Source organism: Callithrix jacchus, chromosome 3, assembly GCF_049354715.1.
Source record: "Callithrix jacchus isolate 240 chromosome 3, calJac240_pri, whole genome shotgun sequence".
NCBI lineage: Eukaryota > Metazoa > Chordata > Mammalia > Primates > Cebidae > Callithrix > Callithrix jacchus.
This window is the reverse complement of record NC_133504.1, coordinates 121,792,498-121,817,196: the sequence shown is the minus strand read 5'-3', so window position 1 is coordinate 121,817,196 and position 24,699 is coordinate 121,792,498. Positions and strand designations below refer to the sequence as shown.

Here is a 24,699-nt window from a genome sequence, read left to right as displayed (position 1 = left end):
TGGCTAGCCATATGCAGAAGAGTGAAACTATGTCCCAACCTCTCACCATATAAAAGAATTAACTCAAGATGGACTAAAGACTTAAATGTAAGACCTGAAACTATACACATTTTGGAAGAAAACCTACAAAAAACTTCTGGACATTGGCTGAGGCAAATAATTTATGACTAAATGTAACAAAAACAAAAACAGACAAATGAAACTTAATTAAGCTAAAGAACTCTATACTGCAAAAGAAACTGTCAACAGAGTAAACAGACAGCCTACAGAATGGGAGAAAATATTTGCAAACTATACAGGTGACAAAGGACTAATGTCCAGAATCTATAAGGATCTTAAACAATTTAACAAGAAAAAAAAAAAAACTCCATTAAAAAGTAGGCAAAGCCAGGAAGTCTCCCTGGGAGGTTGAGGCTTCAGTGAGCCGTGATTGCACCACTGCTCTTCAGCCTTCAGCCGGGGTGACAGAGTATGAGACCTTGCCTCAAAAAAAAAAAAAGAAAAGAAAAGAAAAAAGAGTGTACAAAGGACATGAACAGCCACTTCTCAAAAGAAGACACACAAGCAGCCAACAAACATATGAAAAAATGCTCAACATCACTAATCATCAGGGAAAAGCAGATTAAAACCACAATGAGATACCATCTGACATCAGTCAGAATGGCTATTATTGAAATAAAAAATAATCACAGGTATTGGCAAGGATGCAGAGAAAAGAGAATGCTTATACACTGTTGGTGGGAATGTAAGTTAGCTCAAACACTATGGAAAACAAGATGGAGACTTCTCAAAGAACTAAAACTAGAACTACCATTCAACCTAGCAGTTCCATATCTACCCAAAGGAAAATAAATTGTTTTATCAAAAAGACACCTTCACTCATGTTTATCACAATACTATCACAATCGCAAAGTCATGAAATCAACCTAAGTGTCCATCAATGATGGAATGGATACAGAAAATTTGTTACGTATATACCACAAAATACTGTGCAGCCATAAAAAGAATGAAATCATATCTATTGTAGCAAGATGGATGGATGACCATTATCCTAAGTGAAATAACTCAGAATCAGGAAATAAAATACCATGTGTTCTCACTTATAAGTGGGAACTTAACAATGGGTATACATGGTCATACAGATGGAGATAATAGACACTGGGGCTTCCAAAAGGGGGTGTTGGGAGGGTGTTGAGGATTGAAAAACTACATATAGGGTACTGTGTTCACTATTTGGGTCATGGGTTCACTAGAAATCCAAACCCCAGTATTATACAACATACCCATGTAATATACCTACACATGTACCCCCAAATATATAATAAAAATTTAAAAGATAAAAAGATATTTTTTAAAGGAAGAAAATAAACATGAAAAAGTGTCATTTGTTTGCACTGCCATTCCTTACAGCTGCTGACATTCCTGGAGCTGTTAATAAATTAAAGCTGTATTTGCCCGAGGAGATCAGTGATGTGACTAATTGGTTAAAAAATAACTGTCGGATAAGTAAGATAAGAAGACGGTGTTGCTGTTGGATCAGCAGTATTGTTTCTGCCAACTTTGGGGTTTGTATATGAGTATATATGAGTGTGTGTTGAATCACAGAAGAATTTTAAAAAGAGCAGTGCCATGTAGAAAATGAATATGAATGTATTCTCCAAGGAGAGCCCTAAAAGAAAAAAAAGGAACTATTTATTGTGTTGCAAGACTTCAAAAGATATTCAGTGATTGTAAATGCCTGCCAGTTCTTATGGACTACCTCTGTGTAATTTTCTGTAATCTATCTCTCATTCTGTCACCCAAGCTGGAGTGCAGTGGTGCAATTATAGTTCAGTTACCTCAAACTCCTGGGTTCAAGGGATCCTCTCTTCAGCCTCTCAAGTATCTAGAAGTACGGGAGTGCACCACTGTGCCCAGCTCTTTTTTTCTTTTTTAATCTTTTATAGAGATAGGAGTCTTGTTATTTTGCCCAGGCTGGTCTCAAACTCCTGGCCTCATGCCATCTCCCTGCGTCAGCTTCCCAAACCACTGAGATTACTGCACCTGGCCCCATAATGCTTTTTGATTGACTTTGTCAAAAGGCTTAGGTTGTCCATCACTGTATTTGAGATGACTAAAATTATGAAGCAGAGTGCACACAATTGCCAACCATAGTGATAGGCACTTATACATTTCACTTTCGAGCTATTTCTTGATGAATATGGTTTGCCTGCTCATATTATACCCATGTGGCTTTTGCTAGTATACCTGTGTGTTTATGCTTATAAAAATATGTATATTATTGTTGCCTAGTTCATTGTGAATAGTGGCCTATGAAGTGTTCTCTTGTTTTTATGTTTCTCAAATAAATCTCCATTTAAAAATTTAAGTGCCTTTAAAATAATTTTTCTGTACTTTTTTTTCCAGAATTATAATTTCTGGATTTTAATCTTTGGGATTGTGATTTTGAGGATTTTCGACTTTAGGGATTATAATCGTTCAGGATTTTAACATTTGGGATTTTGTCTTTTGGGACTGTGGTCCAAATCTATCCATAGCACTCAGCATGATGCTTGGCACAGAAGTTGGTGAACAGCACTGATGGATTGAAAAGGAAAATGAAGGGCAAGTTGGTCTGTTTTGTTGTAGAATGGGGACTCCCTTCTTCAGCATGTTTTTCTTTTCCTCTAAGACTATTTTCTGTTTGCAGCTCTTATTAAGCATGCTGGAAGTGCTCGATCTTGACCAGAAGCTGAAGGACACTTGGGCTTATTGTCAGGGTGCCAGGAAGGGAATGAAGGAATCCACAAAACTTTTAAAACAATGTTCTACCCAAGTCTACCTGGGACCGTGAGTATTGTTCTTAAGCCCTCGATCATTGCTGTCACCTGATGAAACATTCTAAGAATTACCTTCTTAAAGCTTCTCATCTTTAGAATAATTCTAAGGGAGCAAATGTAACTAAGTTCCCAAAGAAGAGGAAAAGGAGTCCTAGGTACTGCTCTGAATAGTGCCTATTTCTTCAATGGATGTGATTTATCCAGCAACAACACAGACACAGGTGTCTGTAAGGAAATTCCAGAGGGAGAGTCCCTCCCTATGCTCCCTATGTTATGATTTTCTAACAGTGAAGGTTAGAAAATTCTTGGTTTTGAGGCAGCTTCTAAGGCTTTCCAATTTCCTTTAATTCAAAAGTGCTTCACCTGCCAAAGCACCATACTTTTTGGGGTATCAATCCTTTGTGCCCCAAGAAATGTTAAGGCTGGAGGGCAGTGAAGAGATTACAACTCACTGCAGCCTTGAGTTCCTGGACTCAAATGATCCTTCTGCCTCAGTCTCCTGAGGAGCTGGGACTTCAGGTGTGTACCACCAAGCCTGACCTAAGCCTTTTTTCTGAGTATAGGTCCACTGCTTGGAGTTTCCACCCATCTTTTTTGCATAGCTCATACCTGTAATAATACTTTCACTGACGCTTTTCAAAGCATTGCGCTTACTGAAAGCATCTCCCTTTTAGAACACTTTTTTGATTCCCTAGTCAGTATAATATTTAGTTAAATGACATAAATGCAGTGATAAGTATTCTGGACACAAATAGATTTGGGATACATATGTTTTCTTGTTTGTTTGTTTTTGAGACAGTCTCTCTCTGTCACCCAGGCTGGAACAGCAGTGGTACAATCTTGGCTCACTGCAACCTCTGCAACCTCTGCCTCCTGGGTTCCAGTGATTCTTGTGCTTCAGCCTCCCAAGTAACTGGGACTATAGGCACCCACCACCATGCCTGGCTAATCTTTGTATTTTTGGTAGAGACAGAGTTTTGCCATGTTGGCCAGGCTAGTCTTGAATTCCTGGCCTCAAATGATCTGTCTACCTCTGCCTCCCAAAGTGTGAAGATTATAGGCATGAGCCAACATGCCCGGCCTACATTTGACTTTTAAAATTAAAGACCTCACTGATGGGTGCCGAAGAGTGTGCTGAACTAGAGAGCAGCCTGTCCACAGCACCCAGACACTTCAAGGGGTGTGGACTATGGTCAGTGTGTTTGGTGGGGGCCTTGTAGAGCTTGATTGTTCACACACATTACCTACGTGGAGGTGGATTTAGAGAGAATCCACTGCATTACATTATGTATGTTTGTTAGGGTAACACACAAGGTGAGAGGAACTCTACTCTTATGATATTTCATCCATCTCCTGGTAAATGTAGGAAGGGTAACAGCATGCTTCTCTCAGTTCTGCCTTTCTTTCATGAAGAGCAAGATGGCCCATGGGAAGCACAATTGCTTTTTGCTTCCCCCTTCTAGAGGAGAGGACTGCCCTGGTCCAGCCCTGCAGGGGACTGGGTGGAAGGGTCTGCCAATTTCTGGGTCCTCTTGGATCTAAGCCATGTTGTTTATCAGGGCTGCTGTTAGCAGAGAAGGGGATATTTTGGCTTTTGTCTTAGCTCTCTGTATTGTTTTTCAAGTTGCTTAGAACTTGGGTTGGGGAGTGAGAGGAGTGTTATTTGTAGGAATCTATGATGTAATAAATATATTTGGTCTTTGTCCCCTGTTGCTGACACAGGGCTCCTAAAAACCTTGGAATTTCCTGAGTGACAGGTATGCTTTTTGTTATTCATAACGAGCCCCTTTTAGTCACTGCAGAATTTATGCTAACGAGGTGTTCAGGTTGGAGCCCCCAGATTGTCTTAGAATGTGACTGGTTACCAGAAAGACCAAGGGATTAAAGGGTTAGAATGCTCAGTCCCACTCAGTGACTGCTCAGAGGCGACGGTGGGAGGCATGGCTGGAGATTAAAAATTCTTGAGCAGATAATTTGATGAACCTCCAGGCTAATGATCGCATCCAAGTGCTGGCAGGATGCAAGCGATACCAACTCCCCCTCACCATATAATCTCTCCTTTCCTTCAGAGCAAAATTTTTTGAAAGAGTCATTTATACTCAGTCTTCTTTTCCTCTCTGAATAGCAATCAGGACTCTTATCTCTAGCACTCCACTGAACCTGACCTTGTCAAGGTCACCGTTGACCTCTTATGTTACTAAATCAGCTGCAGGGATCACCCTACTTGATGTATACATAGTAGCAATTGACATAATTGATCATGTCCTCTTTCTCATAACGCGTTCTTTCCTTGGCTTCTGGAACGTCCTCTTTGACGGACCTCTCCGTAGTCATCTTTTACTGGTCCCTCTTTACCTTTCAGTGTTGAAGTACTTTGGTCTTGGACGTCTTTTCAGCACATTTACCCACAAGCAAGTAACCTCCTCTGGTTCATCTGTATGTGGATAATTCAATTTTTGTCCTTGGATGTTTAACTGGCATCTTGGACCACACAAACCCAAAACTGAACTCTTGGTTTCTCCCGCAAACTTATTCCTCCTTCTGTCTTCCCCAGTTCAGTAAATAGCAACCCCATCTTTCCAGGTTTTTCTGGAACAATAGTTGCAATCTGCCAGCAAACGGTAGTGGCTTTACTTCTGAAATGTATCCAGAATCTCACCTTTTCCACGCCAGTCTTTTCCAAGATTCCATCACCTCTTGCCTGGATTATTGCAATAGCTTACTAACTGGTCTCATGGCCTCCACCCAAGATCCCCTCTCTCAAGTCTGTTTGTCACACAGTAGCTGATATGATCCTTTTAAAAACTTAAGTATAATGTTATTCCTGTGCTTGAGATTCTCCAGTTGCTTATTTTTCTGAATAAAATAGTAAAATCCAAAGTCTTTCCAACTGCCTTTAAAGTACTATATGATCAGGTCCCTGTCACCGCTCAAGCCCCAGCCTCTGCTATTCTACTCTTTACTCCTCTCCGTGGGACTTCGTTGTTCTTTGAACATGCTCAGCACACTCCCAGCTCAGGGTCTTTGCACGTGCCATTCTTTTCTGTCTGTTGTCTGCATCACGTGAAATGTGCATGATTTGATTCCTTTCTTCTTTTAGGTCTTTGATAAAATATTACTTTAATGGAGACACCTTATCTGTACAAATAAAGTGCTCCCTACCATCATTCTCCATCCCTCCTGTCCTATTTTATTTTCTCTATATCACTTATAATCACCTGGCATATGTTTGTCTACTAACTCTCTCTCCTATTCAATTGTATACTCTATGAGGACAGGGGCTTAACTTTATTTACAGTTCAATTCTAGTGACTGGCACATAGTCAGTGCTTACTGAATATTTGTTGAATGAATGGATGGATAAGTTAATATATGACTGCTATGAATAAAAGGTACAGGGGCTATGAATAAAAAATAGGTCCAGGGGACAGCCAGTGGGGATGGCTCACTGAGGAAGACACATGTATGTTGAGACATAAAGGGGATGAGGAAATGGTGACAGCATTGCAGTCAGGTGGAACAGCTCAAGCAAAGGCCCAATGGCTGGGAGTAGCATGAATTCACAGAACTGAGAGAAGACCACATTGCCTGGAGCTCAGAGAGTGAGAAAGGGTGGTAAGTTCCAAAGAACCTGGAGAGCCAGGCCATGCAGAGCCTTGGAGGTTGTGTCAAGATTTAAATCTTTATTGAAGAATGAGCAAGAGGCTGTTGAACACAAAAGCTTGTGTCCATAGCAGCATTGTCCCTAACAAGCATGAAGTGGCGACAACCCAAATGTCCATCAGCTGGCTATGTTCGTGAGAATGGATAAACAAAAAACGGTCTATCTAGACAATAGAATATTGGCCATAAAAAGGAATAAATGACTAATACATGCTACAACATGGATGAGCCTTGAAAACATCATGCTAAGTGTGAAAAGCCAGACACAAAAGACTACATATTGCACGATTTCATTCAGATGAAATACCCAGAATAGACAAATCTACAGAGACAGATAAGTAAGTTAGTTGTTGCCAGGAGTGAGGGAAGTGGGGAAATGATGAGTGATTATCAATCGGGGAAATAAAAATGTTCTGGAATAAGGTAGTAGTGATGATTTCACAACTTTGTGAATAAATAAAGGGTACTCTTTCATACACTTTTGAAGTGGTAAATTTTATGAACTTCATGGTGGATGAATTATATCTCAATTTTTATAAAGAAGCTATTGATGGTGATGAAGGGTGAATGCATTTGATATGTCCAGAGCTGCATTTTGAAATGACTGCTTGGGCTGCAGTATAGGGAATGGATTGGGGGTTGGAGGTTGGGGGGCAGTATAGGGGTTGATGATGCAGAGACACTAGCAAAGAGCATTTTGAGCAGTCCAGAGAAGGAGACAGAGTTAAAAATCTGCCAGACTGTAACTGGGCTGGATTTTGGGAATAAGAGAGAGAAAGCAAGGATGACTCCTACTTGTCAAGGTTGCCTGTGGTTTTGGCAGACTTCAAGCACAGTAATTTGGACTTTTACCCAGTACATGTTTTAGAAAATGGTACTCAAAATTTTAAAAATCAATGTATAATGGTAAAATGCTATATATAAGTTTTAATTATTATAACCAATCATGATATACTAGTCATTACGATATTGGTAATGAGAATGTGATCTTTGAAAAATTAAAATATACTTTGCATGTGAGCTTGCAAGAGACTGTTAGAAACACTTGCTTTATGATCTCCTTTTGCCTCCGAAACCGTGTGAAATCCATTTGAATTCATTGTGTCTCATATTGTAATTATTTAATGATCTTGCTATCTTTAGTTCCAAGAAGACTTCTGTGTCAAATTCAGACCAATGGCTTTATGAAGAAAATCCACATAAAGTGGATTTGCCCCATGAAAATAGTCTTCGTCTTCATGAAAATGTACGCAAAGCAGTTAGTGACTTCTGCTGCTGGGTGACTACTTTTGTAAGTTAATAGTAATACTTAAACCTGCTTTTAAATTACAAGCTCAAAGTTGCTTTTATTAAAAAACAGGATTGGATAAAATCTAAATCGAATCATCAAAGTCATAAAGGAACCATTGTCTTCTATCATTTATAAATAGAAATATTTCTGGTAGATGAAATTGCTGGAAAGTTTGCAAGCTTGTGGCTAATTTGACCTTTTATGTTTACATCTCACATCATTGCAATTGTTTCATATTTTCCTTTTCCATTTTAATGTCAGGACTTTCTTTTCTCTGTCTTTTACTCCTTCAGCTCATTATTCTAGTTATATTTGTCTAGGAGTACTTGGGCAGGGATCCTTGACTATAATCTTCACACGAAAATGTTCTAACACGCCAGGTGCGGGGGCTCAAGCCTGTAATCCCAGCCCTTTGGGAGGCTGAGGCGGGTGGATCGCTTGAGTTCAGGAGTCCAAGACCAGCCTGGACAATACAGCAAAACTTTGTATTTTTGTATAAAACATAAAAATTAGCTAGGTGTGGTGGCATGCTCCTCCCACACAGGAGGCTGAGGTGAGACGATTGCTTGTACCTGGGAAATCGAGGCTGTAATGAGCTGTCATCATGCCACTGCACTCCAGCATGGGCAATAAAGCAAGACCCTGTCTCAAAAAAAAAACCTGACATGAAGAGACTTTTGACTCGCATATCAAAGTCTTCCCTTGTGGTCCATCCAAGAACCTATATAGTTCCTTATTCCTGTTCCTGAGTCTCTAAACCCGATGCTTTTCTTGGATTTAAGGTCTCTAGGATTTGCATTCCACACCCCCTCCCCATCTTTTGAGTGTTAGTTTTAGTCAGTGTATCTTTTAGTACTTTTATTTTTTTTTATTTTTGTTTTTACCCAGGCTGGAGTGCGATGGCACGATCTCGGCTCACCGCAACCTCCGCCTCCTGGGTTCAGGCAATTCTCCTGCCTCAGCCTCCTGAGTAGCTGGGATTACAGGCACGTGCCACCATGCCCAGCTAATCTTTTTTGTATTTTTAGTAGAGAGGGGGTTTCATCATGTTGACCAGGATGGTTTCGATCTCTTGACCTCGTGATCCACCTGCCTTGGCCTCCCAAAGTGCTAGGATTACAGGCGTGAGCTTTTTAGTATTCTTTTTAGTATTTTTAAACATCAAGCTACTTGCTTCATTAGCAAGTGACTGAAATATAATTCAGATTGATTTGGAAGAGAAAAGGGAAGCATCCAGATATAGTAGGAACTTCAGGCACAGCTGGATCCAGGTGCTGAAATATTTTTAGGTGTTCCTATCTCTTGGCTGTGCAACTTGGATTTCATTCTCAATCAGTATTTCCCCAAGAAATGGCAAAAGTAGCCACTAAAATTTCCAGGCTCATATCCTACTAGCAAGCAACATAATTGTGAAGACAGCAATGCTTTTCCATCCAAGGATTACTCTCACTGGACTAACTTGGGGCACACGCTTGTGCTTGAATTAACCATTATGATTAAGATGATGGAATATGCTTATTGGCTAGGCCGGAATATACACCTAACCCTGAAGCCAAGAGTGGGGGTGTCCAGCCCACTGCGACAGAGTGAGAGTGAGGAACAGAGACTCCTCAGAGGGTGATTGGAGCAGGGATGCTGGATGAGGCAGATGGCGCCCACTATGCCTGGTATCCAAACTGCTGCTTGTCCATCATCTGTTCAGATTGGATTGCCTGATTTCCACTGTCCGCTTCTCCCATTTCTGCTGCTGGAGGTGATTCTTCTTTCAAGGCAGGAAACTTAAGGGACCTTGGAGTAAGAGTGTAGCTTCTCTGGTAACTGCCTTTGATTTTAGACCCTGTGACAAAGCTCCCTGACTCTTCACTGTCATTCCACAAGCTAGGTCCCTGCCTCCTCACTCTGGTCTTTTCTTCACAGCACTAGCTTGCACTTTTCCTTCCATGCTGTTTGTTTATTTTTCACCTCATTGATTCTGCTTGCTTTATTTCTGCTCCATTATTACTTTAGCCTCACTTTGACTGTACTTGTCCCTTTATGTCTCTGACTCTGTTTCATGACTCCTCCCTAAATTTTACTCCAAACACGCCAGCTGCTGGTGATTTCACTCCTCTGTGTTTCCCAGTTACTATTTTCCAGTGTGAGATTCTACTGAGTCTAAGCTCTTTTAGCCTTGAGCCATATCACTGGTAAACGCTCAGCATACAGATGAGCTGCTCTTAATGTGACCTTCTCTACTCTCACCGGCTGTGGCTGAGAAAAGGAAATGGTGAAAGGTTTTCTGTGTACAGAGTGCGGCTGACTAAAACCACTCCTTGAGTAGGAGCTGTGAACCCGTCAGCTTCCCTTATACAGAGTTATCCACAGAGAAAACACTGCTGTATCTACACAAGTCTGGAAAATCCTTCTAGGGTTGCTACCGCTGTAAAGTGCTGGAGAAGTTTGCTGTCGACCAAACTGAATTTCCCTCAGGCTCATGATTTCCCTCACTTAGGACTCCTGCAAAGTCCTAAGCTGTCTCTTAATGACCCCTCCAGACCCCAGACACTTCTTGTCTTCAATGAATGCTGATTAAGCATTTCCCACCTCTCTCAAACTACCTCTTTCCTCAGTAATGGCCAACTACCTCCCTTAGATTAAAGAAGAAAGCAAGCAGCATTTCACCAATGGCCCCCAATTCATGCAGTGTGAAACTCTTCCAGGGAAGTTCTGCCATTGATGAAGAGTTCATCTTGAAACAGTTTGACGTTGACTATCAGACCAAACCAAGCCATGATGCGCTCCACATGGTGAGGCTAAATCAGGTTCCTGTGGAGCTAAAGCATAGTATGGGGCTCAGTAAACCACAGGAGCCAGAGTTCTTCCAGAAACCAGGGTACGAGAGGAAACTCCAGAAACCACAGGTAATTGCAGAAGGGAATCAGACTGAAAATAAAAGAAAACTGTATTAAAGTCTTAAAGTTCTTGAATTCTGTTATGTCAAGGGTACTGGCTTCGTAAAGTGTAATTCTTGATTTTTTTCATGATTAATGTTTGTTAAACAAATGCATGTTTAATATCTATAACAAAGTCAGTTATACAAACAAGGCATGCCATTTGGGATTATTCTTAATATCTGACTAGTCATTTTCAGAGATAATTTGTTAGGTGTTTTATATGTTGAAATTCTAAAGGTCAGTAGAAATATACATGAATGCAAGAGTAAAATCCTGCAATTAATTATTGTGAGCACTGTTCATATTATATCTAGAGCACACTTGAAGTTTTGCTGTAGTCTTACTGACCGCAAACCATCATTCTTGACCACATGCTTGCCTAATGATTAACAAGTCTCCTCAGCACCAAGTTGCTGTAAAGATGGAAGAACAAGGTGATAGAAAGGACAAATAACATGCCATGTTCCAAAGGGAAGGACTACAGGCCCCTAAAGTACTTTTTTAACTTTTCTACACAGCGTGTCACTGCAAACATACCCATACAAGTCAAGTTGTGTGAGTCAGCAACAGATTTAAGTGCCTAACTTGGAGGGGAGAGCTCTTCCCTGAAAGTGAAAAACAGTATTTTATTTCTAATTATCTTCTGCCTCTTACACATAATCTTTGATATTACCCTTCCAATATTTGGGACATATTAATTTTGTCCTTCATAGTTCAACACATTTGCCAACCTATTTTCACATGCATGTTTCTTTCCTTGACTCCATGGCATAAGGTTTATGAAAATTACACATTTCATCATGAATATCAGCACTTTTATTTTCCCATTTTCCTTTCATCTTTCTAAAAGATAAATTGCAAAATGATATTAGACAGGCAAATTATGTTCATCACACCCAAGGCCTGAACCACTGCTTGTCCTGAATCTGGGCTGAATCAAATTGCTCAATTCCCAGTATTTAGAAATAGTTATGTAAACACTGCTTTACAAACCATGGCAGTTATTGCCAAAATTGAGCTTTTGACTGGGAAATGGAGGGTCACTATACAAAAGTTGAAAATATATTTCCACATAGTGTCTTTTTTCTTCTGACTAGAAGACCTCTTTTAACATTTCTCCAGTGTGGATCTGCTGGTGATAGATTCTTTCAGCTTTTGTGTGTCTGAAGACACCTTGTTATGCCTCATTTAAAAAGATTCAGTAGTTGCCTGTTACCTGTTATCTGCAGCGGTTACATTCCAAGATCCTCAGTGGATGCTGAATCTTTGGATAGTACTATCTCCTATAGATGCTGTGTTTTTCCAATTGGTAACCGGCAGTTAGTGACTAAGGGCCGGTAGTGTGTACAGTGTGGATGATCTGGACAAAGAGATGATCATATCTCTGGAGGAACGGAACAAGGATGGCTTGAGATTTCATCATGCTACTTAGAATGGCACACAATTTAAAACTTATGAATTATTTCTGGAATTTTCCATTTAATACTTCAGACCATGGCTGACCACAGATAACTGAAAATGCAGAAAGCAAAAACGTGGATAAGGAGGAAGTTTGTATTTTGTGGGAAAAGAATTCTAGTTCAAAGTTAATTCACAGCTTTTAAAATTTCAGTTCTTTAAAGATATTGTGTTACTGTCTTCTTGGTTGTACTGTTTTGATGAGAAATCTTACATCATCCTCATCTTTGTTTTTCAGGATGTGCTTTTTCTTTGGATGATTTTAATATGCTCTATTCGTCACTGGTTTTGAACATTTCAATTATCATAAACCTTGGTATATCTTCATGTTTCATGTACTTGTGGTTTGTTGAGCCTCTTGGATTCGTGGGTTTATAGTTTTTATTAAATTTGGAAAATTGTTGACCATATTTCCTTAAACTTTTTTTTTTTTTGGTCCTTCAATCCCTTCCCAGAACTCTAATTACCTGTAATTAGGCTGCTTGAAGTTGTTTTCCAGCTCACTGCTTCTCTGGTCAGCTTTTGAAATTCTCTTTTCTTTTTATGCTTTTATGGCTATGTCTTTAAATTCTCTAATTTTATCCTGCAGTGTCTACTCTGTTAAATCCCATCTAGTATTTTTAAAAATCTCTTATGCTATAATTTTCATCTCTAAAAGTTTAACTTAGGTCTTTTTAATTTATATCTTCCATGTCTCAACTTCACCTTTTGCACATATGAAGCATAGTTATAACAATTGCTGTGACATCATTGTTTACTGATTCTAACATCTGCATCCATTCTTTGTCAGTTTCCATTAGGTGATTTATCTCCTGACTATGGGTCATACTTTCCTGCATCTCTGTGTGCCTGGTAATCTTTGATGGATGTTAGGCAGTGTTAATTTTATGTTACTGGGTGTTGAATATTTGTAATTTTATAAATATTCTTGAACTTTGTTCTGGGATGCAACTAAGTTACTTGGAAGTTTGATCCTTCTGAGTTTTGCTTTTAAGATTTGTTGGGGCCGGGTGTGGTGGCTCATGCCTGTAATCCCAGTATCTTGGGAGGCCAAGGCAGAAGTATCACTTGAGGCTAGGAGTTCAAGACAAGCCCAGGCAACATAGTGAGACCCCTGTCTTTACAAAAAAAAATTTAGAAAGGAAATTAGCTGGGTGTGGTGGTATGTACCTATAGTCTCAGCTACTTGGAAGGCTGAGGCAGGAAGATTGCTTAAGCCTAGGAGTTCAAGTGTATTGTGAGCTATGATTGTACTCCAGTCTGAGTAACAGAGCAAGACTGTCTCTATTAAAAATGTTGGGAAAGACCAAAGTAATGTGGGGTAATTATTCCCTACTATTGAGGCAAAACCCTTCTGTGTGTTCTACCCAGTGTCCTGCGGATCTTTAGGTTTTCCAGGAAGAAGGCACTGTTCTGGCCCTTTGTGAGTGCTGGACACTTTGCCCTCTTTTCCTTTTGGTTGATTCTTTCTCCGACCATGAGCGGTTTCCTCCCATACAGGCACAAAGGGGCACCCTCTGCAATCCCCCGGGGTTCCCTCTCCTTTCAGCTCTTTATTTTCTGATACTCTGTGCTGCAAACTTTTGCTGTCTTGATCTTTCTGGACTGTCGGTTCTGTCTTCTCAATTCAGAGTCCACTGGGCTCTTCCTGTGCTCTCTCTGAACGCAGTGAGCTAGGGCAGTCGTGGGGCTTATCTTGTTTGTCTCTCAAGGATCACTATCCTTTGTTACCTGGTGTCTTGTGTCTTGCATAGTATTAGGTCATGTATTTTTTTCTTATTTTTTGGTTGTTGCAGGTGGGAGGGTAAATCTGGTCCCTATTCTGGAAGTGGGCATCCCTGTCTTTATTTTTTGACTCCACATACCCTCAAGCCTACTAACCTGTAGTCTTTGGTGTATGAGCTTTCCTGCCACCTTAACCTTGCTCATGGTATTCTCGATGCCTGCAGTGCCCCTCCACTCCATGTCCATAGGTTCTATCTTTCTTTAGAGACAGGAAATATGCTGATTTTTCCATGGAGCTTTTCTAGGTCCCTTGGTTGACATTGATTTGTTCTTATATCTAATCTCTCACAGCATTCTGTGCCTCTATTTTATATATCTCTCTTTGCCCTCCATATTGATTCATCCATTTGTATATGCATTTATTCAAAAACAGTAGTAGGTTTCTGAGCACCTACCACTATGTGTTCAAAAGTGCTGGGAATGAATGAAGCAAAAATGGAGGACTGCTTCCTGCAGTGACGGAGACTACAGCCTAGTGGGGTCAACAGGTGAATGATTAGCTATAGCAAAATGATGTCATGGTGTGTGCAGGACATAGGGAGAAGTAATCAATTCCACCCAGCACAGGGTGAAGGCATGTTCACAAAGGTGTCACATCAGGAATTATGTTTATGTTGAGTCTGGAAAGATCACTAGTTACCCAACAACATAACATATTCCAGAACTCAACTTCTTCAGCATGGCAGTGTATAGATTCCATTCCTCTCCTTTCCCCTCTCTTCTCCAATCTCTTTCCTTCCCTCTTTCATTTCAGTGGTTCTCATCAGAGGGCAATTTGTTCTCTTTCCCCCACTTCAGGGATATTTGGAAATATTTAGAGATGACATTTTTGGTTGTCACCACTTGGAGAATGCTATTAGAATCTAGTGGGTAGATTCTAGGAATGCTGCTAAATGTCCTATGATACATGGGACAGCCACATACATCCAGGAATGCTGCTAAACATCCTATGATTCATGGGACAGCCATGCACACACAGACAAAGAGTTCCCCAGTACCAAATGTCACTAGTGTCAAAGCTAAGAAACCTGACTTTCATTCCATTGACACTTATTAAGCACTGATTATGTCCTAAGTATTATTCTATATGCCAGGGAGATGAAGCTGGGAATAATTTCTGAAGCTTATATTTTAGAGGATGAGAAGAGAGACAGACAAATGATCAGAAAATATACAGCATAGAAATGGTAATGAGGGTCATTAAGAAAAGTGAGGCAGAGAAAGAAGGCAAAGAGTATGGGAGAGGGTTGCCATTTTTTAAATTGGATGGCCAGGGAAGATGCCACTGAAAAGATGACATGAAATCAGTAAAGGAGCAAGCCACTGTTCCCACTACAGCAGACGGAATAGTGTGTGTAGAGGCACTGAGGCAGAAGTATGATGGGGTGCTCTGGAAATAGCAAGGCGGTCCGTATGCTTGGAACAGAGAGATCACAGTGCTGAATCCAGCTCTAGAAAATATTTCCCTCCTGTCTATCCTGTCCCATTCTTTCTATTTTAGACAGGCGTATTGGCTCAACTCTAGAATGCCCCACACATTCCACCATATAGTTTAAATATGCATGAGAGGAGAGAGGGACAGAATCTTTGTGGTTTCATGTTTCTAACATGCAAGAGTTAGAACCCCTTTTGTGATGAGACAGTGTGGGTATTGCACTCACAGCATCAGTCTATGAACCAACAAGAGGTTCTCCTGATGTCCTTGATGTACGACTGAGGAAGTGGGGAAAGAAGGGAATGAGATAGGTTCATCTTCCTCTTTCTCTCTTCCAATTAAGTCAAGAGCTTGGTGTTAGCAGTTTGATAAAAGCTAGTGTAGCATGTGCAAGGTTGAGCACTGTGCTGGGCTCATGGTAAGTCTAACAGCTGATTGCTTCGGTTGACTGAGTATTGTTTAAGGGCTTTACTCTAGGGGGAAGTATGTGATTTTTATGTGATTTCTAGCTGCGTTACACACATTCTCTCTAATCTTCACAGCAGCCCTGTGGGGGTATATACTGTTGTTCTCTTCATTTTACAGGTGAAGAGTTTGTCATTTGATCATGGACTCACACCTACTAATTGGGGGAAAGCTGGATGTGAACGCTGGTCTGTCAAAATGCAAAGGCCATGTTATTCACCACTGCATTATTTTTTAAATCATGAACTTTAATGTTTACTTTGTAAAATCAAAGCATGCTGAAACTTCACAAAATACTTTGGCAAGAACCAACCTAAATTCAAAGTAATAATCTTGTTTTCCTAAGTTAAGCTTTAGATGTATTGAAATGACAAACAAACAAAAAATCAATGGCATTGGGAATTATGTTACTCTCCATAGAATCTTTGTAACCCAACGTGGGTGAAGATGAGGTATAGAGCATGGTCTTTGAACCCCAAGTTGTGGAAAAAGCAAAGAGCCGACGAGCCTCTGGTTGACCCTGAGGTCCCACATAAAGCTCAAGAGGAGAATTTTAAAAAGGAGCTGGAGGAACAGGTATGTATTTACACTAAGATGTGATCATCTGAGCTTAAGATGATCACAGTGTGTCCGCCACCCTCATACTGAACCAGACTCTGTGGCATAATGCAAAGTCTCCTGAAAGCCCTACAACTCACATATTGAATTCAGCAAGAAGTAAGCCAAGTCATATTATGCGTAATGTATAATAAGCAAGACTTGGAATCTCCTGGCTTCATGGTAGACCTGACATCTTTAAAGATTGGACAGCTACTCATGGTATTCCACCATTCCTGGAACAATTTATCCCAAAGATAATTGTTCAAAGGGTGGTGTGACTTGGTAGGACCACCTCAGTGCCCAGAATAGATATGATATCATGAGTTCTCTTTGGGTAACAAAATGTGAAGCTTGTTTCCTATCAGCTGTGGGTGAATGTCAAAAAATTCAAAATTTCAACCAGGAAATTTCTTTTAGGCAATTCATCCAAATTGCAGGAGCTGTCTGAGAGGAAAGGGACAAAGGTTCAGCACTGTGTGATATTGCAAAGCAAGAAACACTCGTAACAAGGATGTGCTCTAATTTTACTACAGACAAACTCTGTGCCTGCCCGTTGCTTGTGTAAAATTATCTAATGGGAAGAAGATACTCATTAGAGCCCCGGACATTTGGAAACATTGATGCAGTACTTGCATAGTACTCTAATGAGGATATTTGCGAACCTCTTTTTCAACAGACCCCAAACTTCTCCCAGATAACATGTGAAAACACTTTGAAAAAGTCAAATACAATATGAATTACACTTACTATTCATCAGTAATCACTCCTCAATTGTCTTCTTCAGATTGGAAAGCTAAGACAGGAAGGATGGTCACTTTAATCTTTTCCAGTACTGGATATAAATTCTTACTTTCAGGTGTGAGGTATGACACAAATTTATGAGCATCACATGTTTATGTAAGTCCCAAATTTCTTAGTATGGTTTTTGGAGAGCCTAAGTTTATGCGAATTTAATATATAACATAAAGCTATTCCAGTTGCACTTTATTATAAAAAATAACGCTATTTTCTCAAATTTAATATTTAAAATGAAAAATAGCTATGAACGGTGTCTAGAGCTCTCTTTTTAAAAACATATCCTTGGCCAGGCAAGGTGGTTCACACGTGTAATTTAGCACTTTGGGAGGCCGAGGCAGGCAGATTTGCAAGATCAAGACTGTCCTGGCCAACATGGTGAAACCCCATCTCTACTAAAAATACAAAAATTAGGCATCGACCTGTAGTTCCAGCTACTCGGGAGGCTGAGTCAGGAGAATCGTTTGAACCTGGGAGGCGGAGGTTGCAGTGAGCCAAGATTGTGCCACTACATTGGTGACAGAGCAAGACTCCATCTCCAAAAGCAAAACAAAACAAAACAAAACAAAACACCATATTCTTAATGACTAATTCTTAAAGATTTAAAAAGTTTTACAAAACATATTTCATTTTGATGACAAATGCTAGTAAAGATGTTTGTCAAAATGGTTACAGTGAGCTAATAAAGTAGCATTATTTAAATTTTGGAAATATAATTGATATAACTCATAGTAAAAAATTGTTTATCAGGAAGCTTAGACACAGGAAAGATTCATAACAATGGAATTGTTCTACAATAATATTTATAAATTATACCTCTCTAATACCCGAGGAATGGTGTACCTTATCTACTATAGGTGGTACCACTAGGCTGTGGCACCCCAGTTTACAAGACACAGGGACTTTGGGGTATTGGTAAGAGACAGTAATTATGACAACATGGCTGTCTTTCTGGAAACTCATGAGTTTTGACTGTTCTTGACAGATTTTGTTCGGAAGGTAAAAATGGTCTTAAAGTACTGAATTGCAATTATGTAAACTTATGCATCCAATTTTTAATTAAAATAAATGTAAAGGAAAACTAAAAATATGCATAAATATTGCAGATGTTGCAACTGATCAAATCCTTTTTTATTGTCATGTCTTTTGGAGTTAAGATCTATGAATTGTGGACATGCTGTTAATGTTAAATAGGTTAGATTCCAAACATCATAGGTCAATAATTGTCTAATTGCTAAAATGTGCTGCCCATCCGTAATACATGGATAAGGAAAAGGGTAGGAGAAGGAGAGATGTTCTTTTAAAGGAGATGTCCTTTTAAAGTTGGACATCTTTAAAAGCCTTCCTATTCATCAACTCATGAACATTACACACATATTCAAAAACAATAAGAACATGGTTTAAAATGAGATACTTTATAAAGAGCTACATACTTTCGATGAGAACAAATATGAAATCAACTTCTAATGGCTGACCTTTCTTTAAATGTGGGTACTCTTAGGAGGAGTCACTTGCAGACCTTCATGGAACAGTTGCCTTTAAGGATTTCATTCTAAGCAGGGGCTACCAGATGCCACGTGTGAGTAAAGGGTCGTTTCAGAAGGCTGTGCTGAGGGGCTCTGTGGCTCACAGTTGTTGATGGGAAGAGGTTATGACCGTGACAAAACCCAAATACTTCTCTGATAGGCACATACCAAGACAGGCCCCTGGAAGAAAGGGCATGCTTTTCCCCAGATGGGAACTCAGAGATAGGATATGGCATTTTATCCTTATTATTCTGCTTATTTGGTTTCCGCTACTGTCAGAGATGCTATTTCCTTGCTGATCTTTGACTCATTTTTCTTGAGTTTGCCCTCAGTAGGAGGTCTATGTACAGGGCATGGGCCTTGCAAATTCCAACTGTTACTGAACACCCTGAATTCTCTAGGAAGTTTCAAGTCTCCTTTACATCCTCAACTAAGGACAAAGAGCTGTGGCTTGGGTTAGGACAAAATAGACTTGGGATTTGCAATTTTATCATTGCACTATTAGCTCTGCTTCAGGTAGAAACAGGCTAAGGCAAATGTTCACTTCCTGGGATGCCTAGCCAGTGTCTTCTGTCTTTTTTCCGTTCTTCTTTTCTGCCTCCTGGTTTCCCCTCACTAACTTGTAAAGATGGCCCCGGCACCTCCACATGATGCAGATCCCTTTGGATGGTCACTTGCAACAGGGGTGGGTTGCGAAGTTGGCAGAAGGGAACATGGAGCAGGAGGGTCTGTGGCCTGGAGCAGTGTGCGCAGATCAACCCTGTCACTGCAGCAGGAGACAAAATAGGCATCTGGGGCTGAAGTAATAACTGATAATGTCATGCATTTGTCCACTATCCTCTGTGTGCATGTACCTTGGAGTCTTCAGGGGACAGTACAACTGAGATGGTCAGGAGTTCCTGGAAATGGGAGATTTGATTTCTGTTTTTCCAAGAGTGATAGAACTAACAATAGCTAATACTTCTGGCAAATAAATGTAGGACCAAGTACAGAATCAGCTGGTTTCAGAGTTAAATCAGACAAGTCTAAACATGAAATAGAGATTTGAGATTAGGAAACTCCATTATATAACTGGTTTGGAAGAACTCCTTTAGCTTTGAATATCAATAATAGGCCTGCTAGATATATTTAATATACTTATACAAATAACGGCATAATCTGTATATCAGGTTTACATAAGTATATTTATATATATAATATAAAATATGCATATATAGCTTTAATATTACATGGTTGTATGTTTACATGTCCATATTAGATATGTGAAGATGTGTACCTCTGTGGTATATGTGTGTGTGTATATAAATCCTTATTTGCTCTTGATATTATTGTGACTCATTTTTGTATCTGAACATTTTTAGTGGCAAACACACTTTTTTTTCCATTTTGATGTGTCCCTTATTGATTTAATCCATGCTATTGATGAACATTTAGTTCAGTTTTGGGCAAAAGGAAGCATGCCTGACATGCTGGCTATCCTCTTTTCAGTCACACTGACTAGAGAGACAATGCCTCTGATCACAACAGAGTCCTCTGACAACACCTGTCACTCAAGACCCTACAATATTTTGTTCCTTTATTCTTACATCCTGCTTCTTATTTTATCAATAAGATTTCAACTGAATGAGAGAAGGAACTCTATCTCGGGGAATAAGATATATATGCATTACACACAGAGTGTATCTATATATATATTTGTGTGTGTATATACACAGTCATTACTTAAATATATATGTGAACATTCATTCTTTTCTTGACCCCCTGTGTATATATACATTCACATATATTATGTGAACATATGCACTTACCTACATTCCAGGATCTGCTGCTGGAATATCTCTATGATGCATCACCCACAACCTCTTTCCCTCTGCTGCACAGATGGTCCCCAAGCCTTAGCAGCAGGGATGGGCAGCACAAGGCTATGTTGAGCTGGACTGGGCCAGGCTTGGGCGCAGAACAAGTGTGTGTTCCATCCGAGTGTTTCTGATATTGTGTGACTACCTTCCAAAGACCAACATCTATCATGGTCAGATTATGAACATGTGATTTTGCGTGGTGAAAGCATATATATCAGAGTGTGAAATTTTGAGTTGGGTATGGTAGTGGCTATGGGGGAGGACTGTACTGTACCACTTTTGTTTGTCAATCTAATGAAGGTTCTCTCTTTTTTTTTAGTTCCTTGAGAATATGTATATCGGAAAGGAATGTAAACATGCATGTATTAAGTCTCCTATAAAGCGAACTCAAGCATAAAAGAATCATAGGAGAATGATTAAGCAGATTTTATTACTACGTACTTGGCTATTTCTCTGTCTTCTTTTAAAGATTAAACAAAATTTGTGTCCCAATATGGATGTTCAACTTTGACTTGGCAACATCTATTAATGGAATAACTGATACTTATAAACATTTCTCAATGGATTTCTGCTTCAGTTAATCAGCATTTTCTATACTTTATCATCCATGAGATCAATAGTCACGTCATCTCACATTTTTGTAGTGCTGTCAATATTATATAGTCATATCAACTATTTGTAAAAATAAATAAAACCATAAATAAAAACAGAATTACTCTGTTACCTTTTCCCTCTGGTTTTGAGTACCTCCTTTCCTCTTCCTTTACAATATGATTTTCTTTCATTTTGAATTAAACTTACTGAGATGTTTTTTCCTTTTGTTGGCATTGCCATGAGTGGATATGGTTTGTTTGACCCTAAATCTTCTGTTGCAGTTTGATCCCCAGTGTTGGAGGTGGGGAGTGGTCTGAGGTGTTTGAGTCATGCGGGTGGATCCCTCCTGAATGCCTTGGTGCCATTCTCACAGGAGTGAGTGAGTTCTCACTCCTAGTTCCAGTGAGAAAGGGTTATTGTAAAGAGCCTGGCTCCTTCTCTTTTTGCTTGTTCTCTCATCATGTGACATCTGCACATTCTAGCTCCCCTTTGACTTTTGCCACAAGTGGAAGAATCCTGAAGCCCTCACCCCTCACCAGAAGCAGATGCTGGCACCATGCTTCTTGTACATCCTGTAGAGCTGTGAGCCAAATAAATTTCTTTTCTTTACAAATTACCCAGCCTCATGTATTCCTTTGTAGCAACACAAATGGGCTAAGACAGGCATGTTAGTGTTGATAATAAATGTGTGTCTATAATATAAGGTCATAGGTCAGAAAGTTTAATGAAAACTCAAGATGACATGTGTTTTAATTACCTGTTAAAAATTATATTTTATTTAAAAATGTTAATGCTGTCTGTGTATGACCACTCACTCCTATAATCCCAGTGCTTTGGGAGGCTGAGGCAGGAGGATGGCTTGAATCCAGGAGTTCAAGACTGCAGTGAGCTAGAATCGGGCCAGTTGCCCTTCAGCCTAGGTGACAGAGTGAAATCTTGTGTCTGAAAAAAAGTTCATGCTCATATTAGAAAAATCAGAAAACATAGACTAACAAAAAGAACATAGAAAACACTAATTCTTCCTTTAGGTTCAGTAATAACTGCTCTTCACTGATTGGAATGTATCCTAGATTTTTTTCTATGAAACACACTGGGAATAATTTAATCAAAAAATGATTTATTAAAAGGAAAATTATTTTTTAAAAAGATGCTCTATTCACAGAATATCTATTTTAAAATTATTTTACTTTAAGTTCTGGGATACATGTGCAGAATGTGCAGAATTGTTACATAGGTATACATATGCCACGGTGGTTTGCTGCACCTATGAACCTGTCATCTAGGTTTTAAGCCCTGCATGCATTAGGTATTTGTCTTAATGCCCTCCCTACCCTTGTCCCCCACTCCACTGGCAGGCCCTGCATATGTTCTCATTGTTCAACTCCCACTTATGAGTGAGAATATGTGGTGTTTGTTTTCTGTTCTTGTGTTAGTTTGCTGAAGATGGTGGTTTCCAGCTTCATCCATGTCCCTGCAAAGGACATGAACTCATCCTTTTTATGGTTGCATAGTATTCCATGGTGTATATTTGCCACATTTTCTTTATCCAATCTATCATTGACGGGCATTTGGGTTGGTTCCAAATCTTTGCTATTGTGAATAGTGCTTCAGTAAACATACGTGTGCATGTGTGTTTATAGTAGAATGAGTTATAATCCTTTGGGTATATACCCAGTAATGGGATTGCTGGGTCAAATGATATTTCTGATTCTAGATCCTTAAGGAATTGCCACACTGTCTTCCACAATGGTTGAACTAATTTACACTCCCACCAAAAGTGCAAAAGTGTTCCTACTTCTCTGCATCCTCCCCAGGATCCAGTGTTTCCAGACTTTTTAATGATCGTCATTCTAACTGGTGTGAGATGGTATCTCATTGTGGTTTTGATTCACATTTCTCTAATGACCAGTGATGATGAGCTTTTTTTCATTTGTTTGTTGGCTGCATAAATGACTTATTTTGAAAAGTCTCTGTTTATATCTTTTGTCCACTTTTTGACGGAGTTGTTTGTTTGCTTATTGTTTTTGTAAATTTGTTTAAGTTCTTTGTAGATTCTTGATGTTAGCCCTTTATCAGATGGATAGATTGCAAAAATTTTCTACCATTCTGTAGGTTGCCTGTTCACTCTGATGACAGTTTCCTTTGCTGAGCAGAAGCTCTTTAGCTTAATTAGGTTCCATTTATCAATTTTGGCTTCTGTTGCCATTGATTTTGGTGTTTTAGTTATAAGGTCTTTGCCTATGCCTATGTTCTGAATGGTATTGCCTAGATTTTCTTCTAGAGTTTTTATGGTTTTAGATTTTACCTTTATTAATCCATCTTGAGTTAATTTTTATATAAGGTTTAAGGAAGAGGCCTAGTTTCTGTTTTCTGCATGTGGCTAGCCCACATCCCAGAAACATTTATTAAATAGAGAATCCTTCCCCATTGCTTGTTTTAGTCAGGTTTGTTGATCAGATGGTTGTAGATGTGTGGTGTTATTTCTGAGGTCTCTGTTCTATTCCATTGGTCTATTCCATTTGTTTTGGCACCAGTACCATGCTGTTTTGGTTACTGTAGCCTTATAGTACAGTTTGAAGTCAGGTTGCCTGATGCCTCCAGCTTTGTTCTGTTTGCTTAGGATTTTCTTGGATATGTGGGCTCTTTTTTGGTTCCATATGAAATTTAAAGGAGATGTTTCTAGTCCTGTGAAGAAAGTCAATGGTAGCTTGATGGGAATAGCACTGAATCTATAAATTACTTTGGGCAGTATGGCCATTTTCATGATATCGATTCTTCCTAACCATGAGCATAGAATGTTTTGCCATTTGTTTGTGTCCTCTCTTATTTCCTTAAGCAGTGGTTCATAGTTCTCTCTTTAAGAGTTCTCCTTCACATCCCTTGTAAGTTGTATTCCTAGGTATTTATTCTCTTTGTAGCAATTGTGAATGGGAATTAACTCATGAGTTGGCTCTCTGCTTGTCTATTATTGGTGTAGAGGAATGCTTGTAATTTTTGCACATTGATTTTGTAACCTGAGACTGCTGAAGTTGCTTATCAGCTTAAGGAGATTTTGGGCTGAGATGATGGGGTTTTCTAAATGTACAATCATGTCATCTGCAAACAGACAATTTGCCTTCCTCTCTTCCTATTTGAATACTCTTTATTTTTTTTCTCTTGCCTGATTGCCCTGGCCAGAACTTCCAATACTATGTTGAATAGGAGTGGTGAGAGAGGGCATCCTTTTCTTGTGCTGGTTTTCAATGGGAATGTTTCCAGCTTTTGCCCATTCAGTATGATATTGGCTATGGGTTTGTCATAAATAGCTTATTATTTTGAGATATGTTCCATTAGTACCTGGTTTGCTGAGAGCTTTTAGCATGAAAGAGTGTTGAATATCAAAGGCTTTTTCTACATCTATTGAGATAATCATGTGGCTTTTGTCATTGGTTCGGTTTATGTGATGGATTACGTTTATTGATTTGCATATGTTGAAA

The 24,699-nt window shown here is 39.4% G+C and overlaps 1 protein-coding gene across 5 annotated transcripts in view; it reads left to right on the top strand.

Annotated features, from left to right (window-relative positions):
* The window catches only part of FAM47E (family with sequence similarity 47 member E), a 49,307-nt gene that overhangs the window by 16,104 nt on the left and 8,504 nt on the right, over positions 1–24,699 (top strand). The window contains exons 3-8 of one of the 5 annotated variants that reach the window (XM_008993144.5): positions 2,690–2,829; positions 7,626–7,773; positions 10,473–10,673; positions 16,270–16,425; positions 18,746–18,823; positions 20,949–21,352. In XM_008993144.5, coding sequence (XP_008991392.4) covers positions 2,690–2,829; positions 7,626–7,773; positions 10,473–10,673; positions 16,270–16,425; positions 18,746–18,823; positions 20,949–21,026 — 801 coding nt within the window. In that variant the 3' untranslated portion in view covers positions 21,027–21,352. Of the gene's footprint in view, positions 1–2,689; positions 2,830–7,625; positions 7,774–10,472; positions 10,674–16,269; positions 16,426–16,866; positions 18,824–20,948; positions 21,353–24,699 lie in introns of those variants that run through there. The other 4 variants (XM_008993147.5, XM_008993145.5, XM_035293500.3 and 1 more) reach the window with 4 other exon arrangements.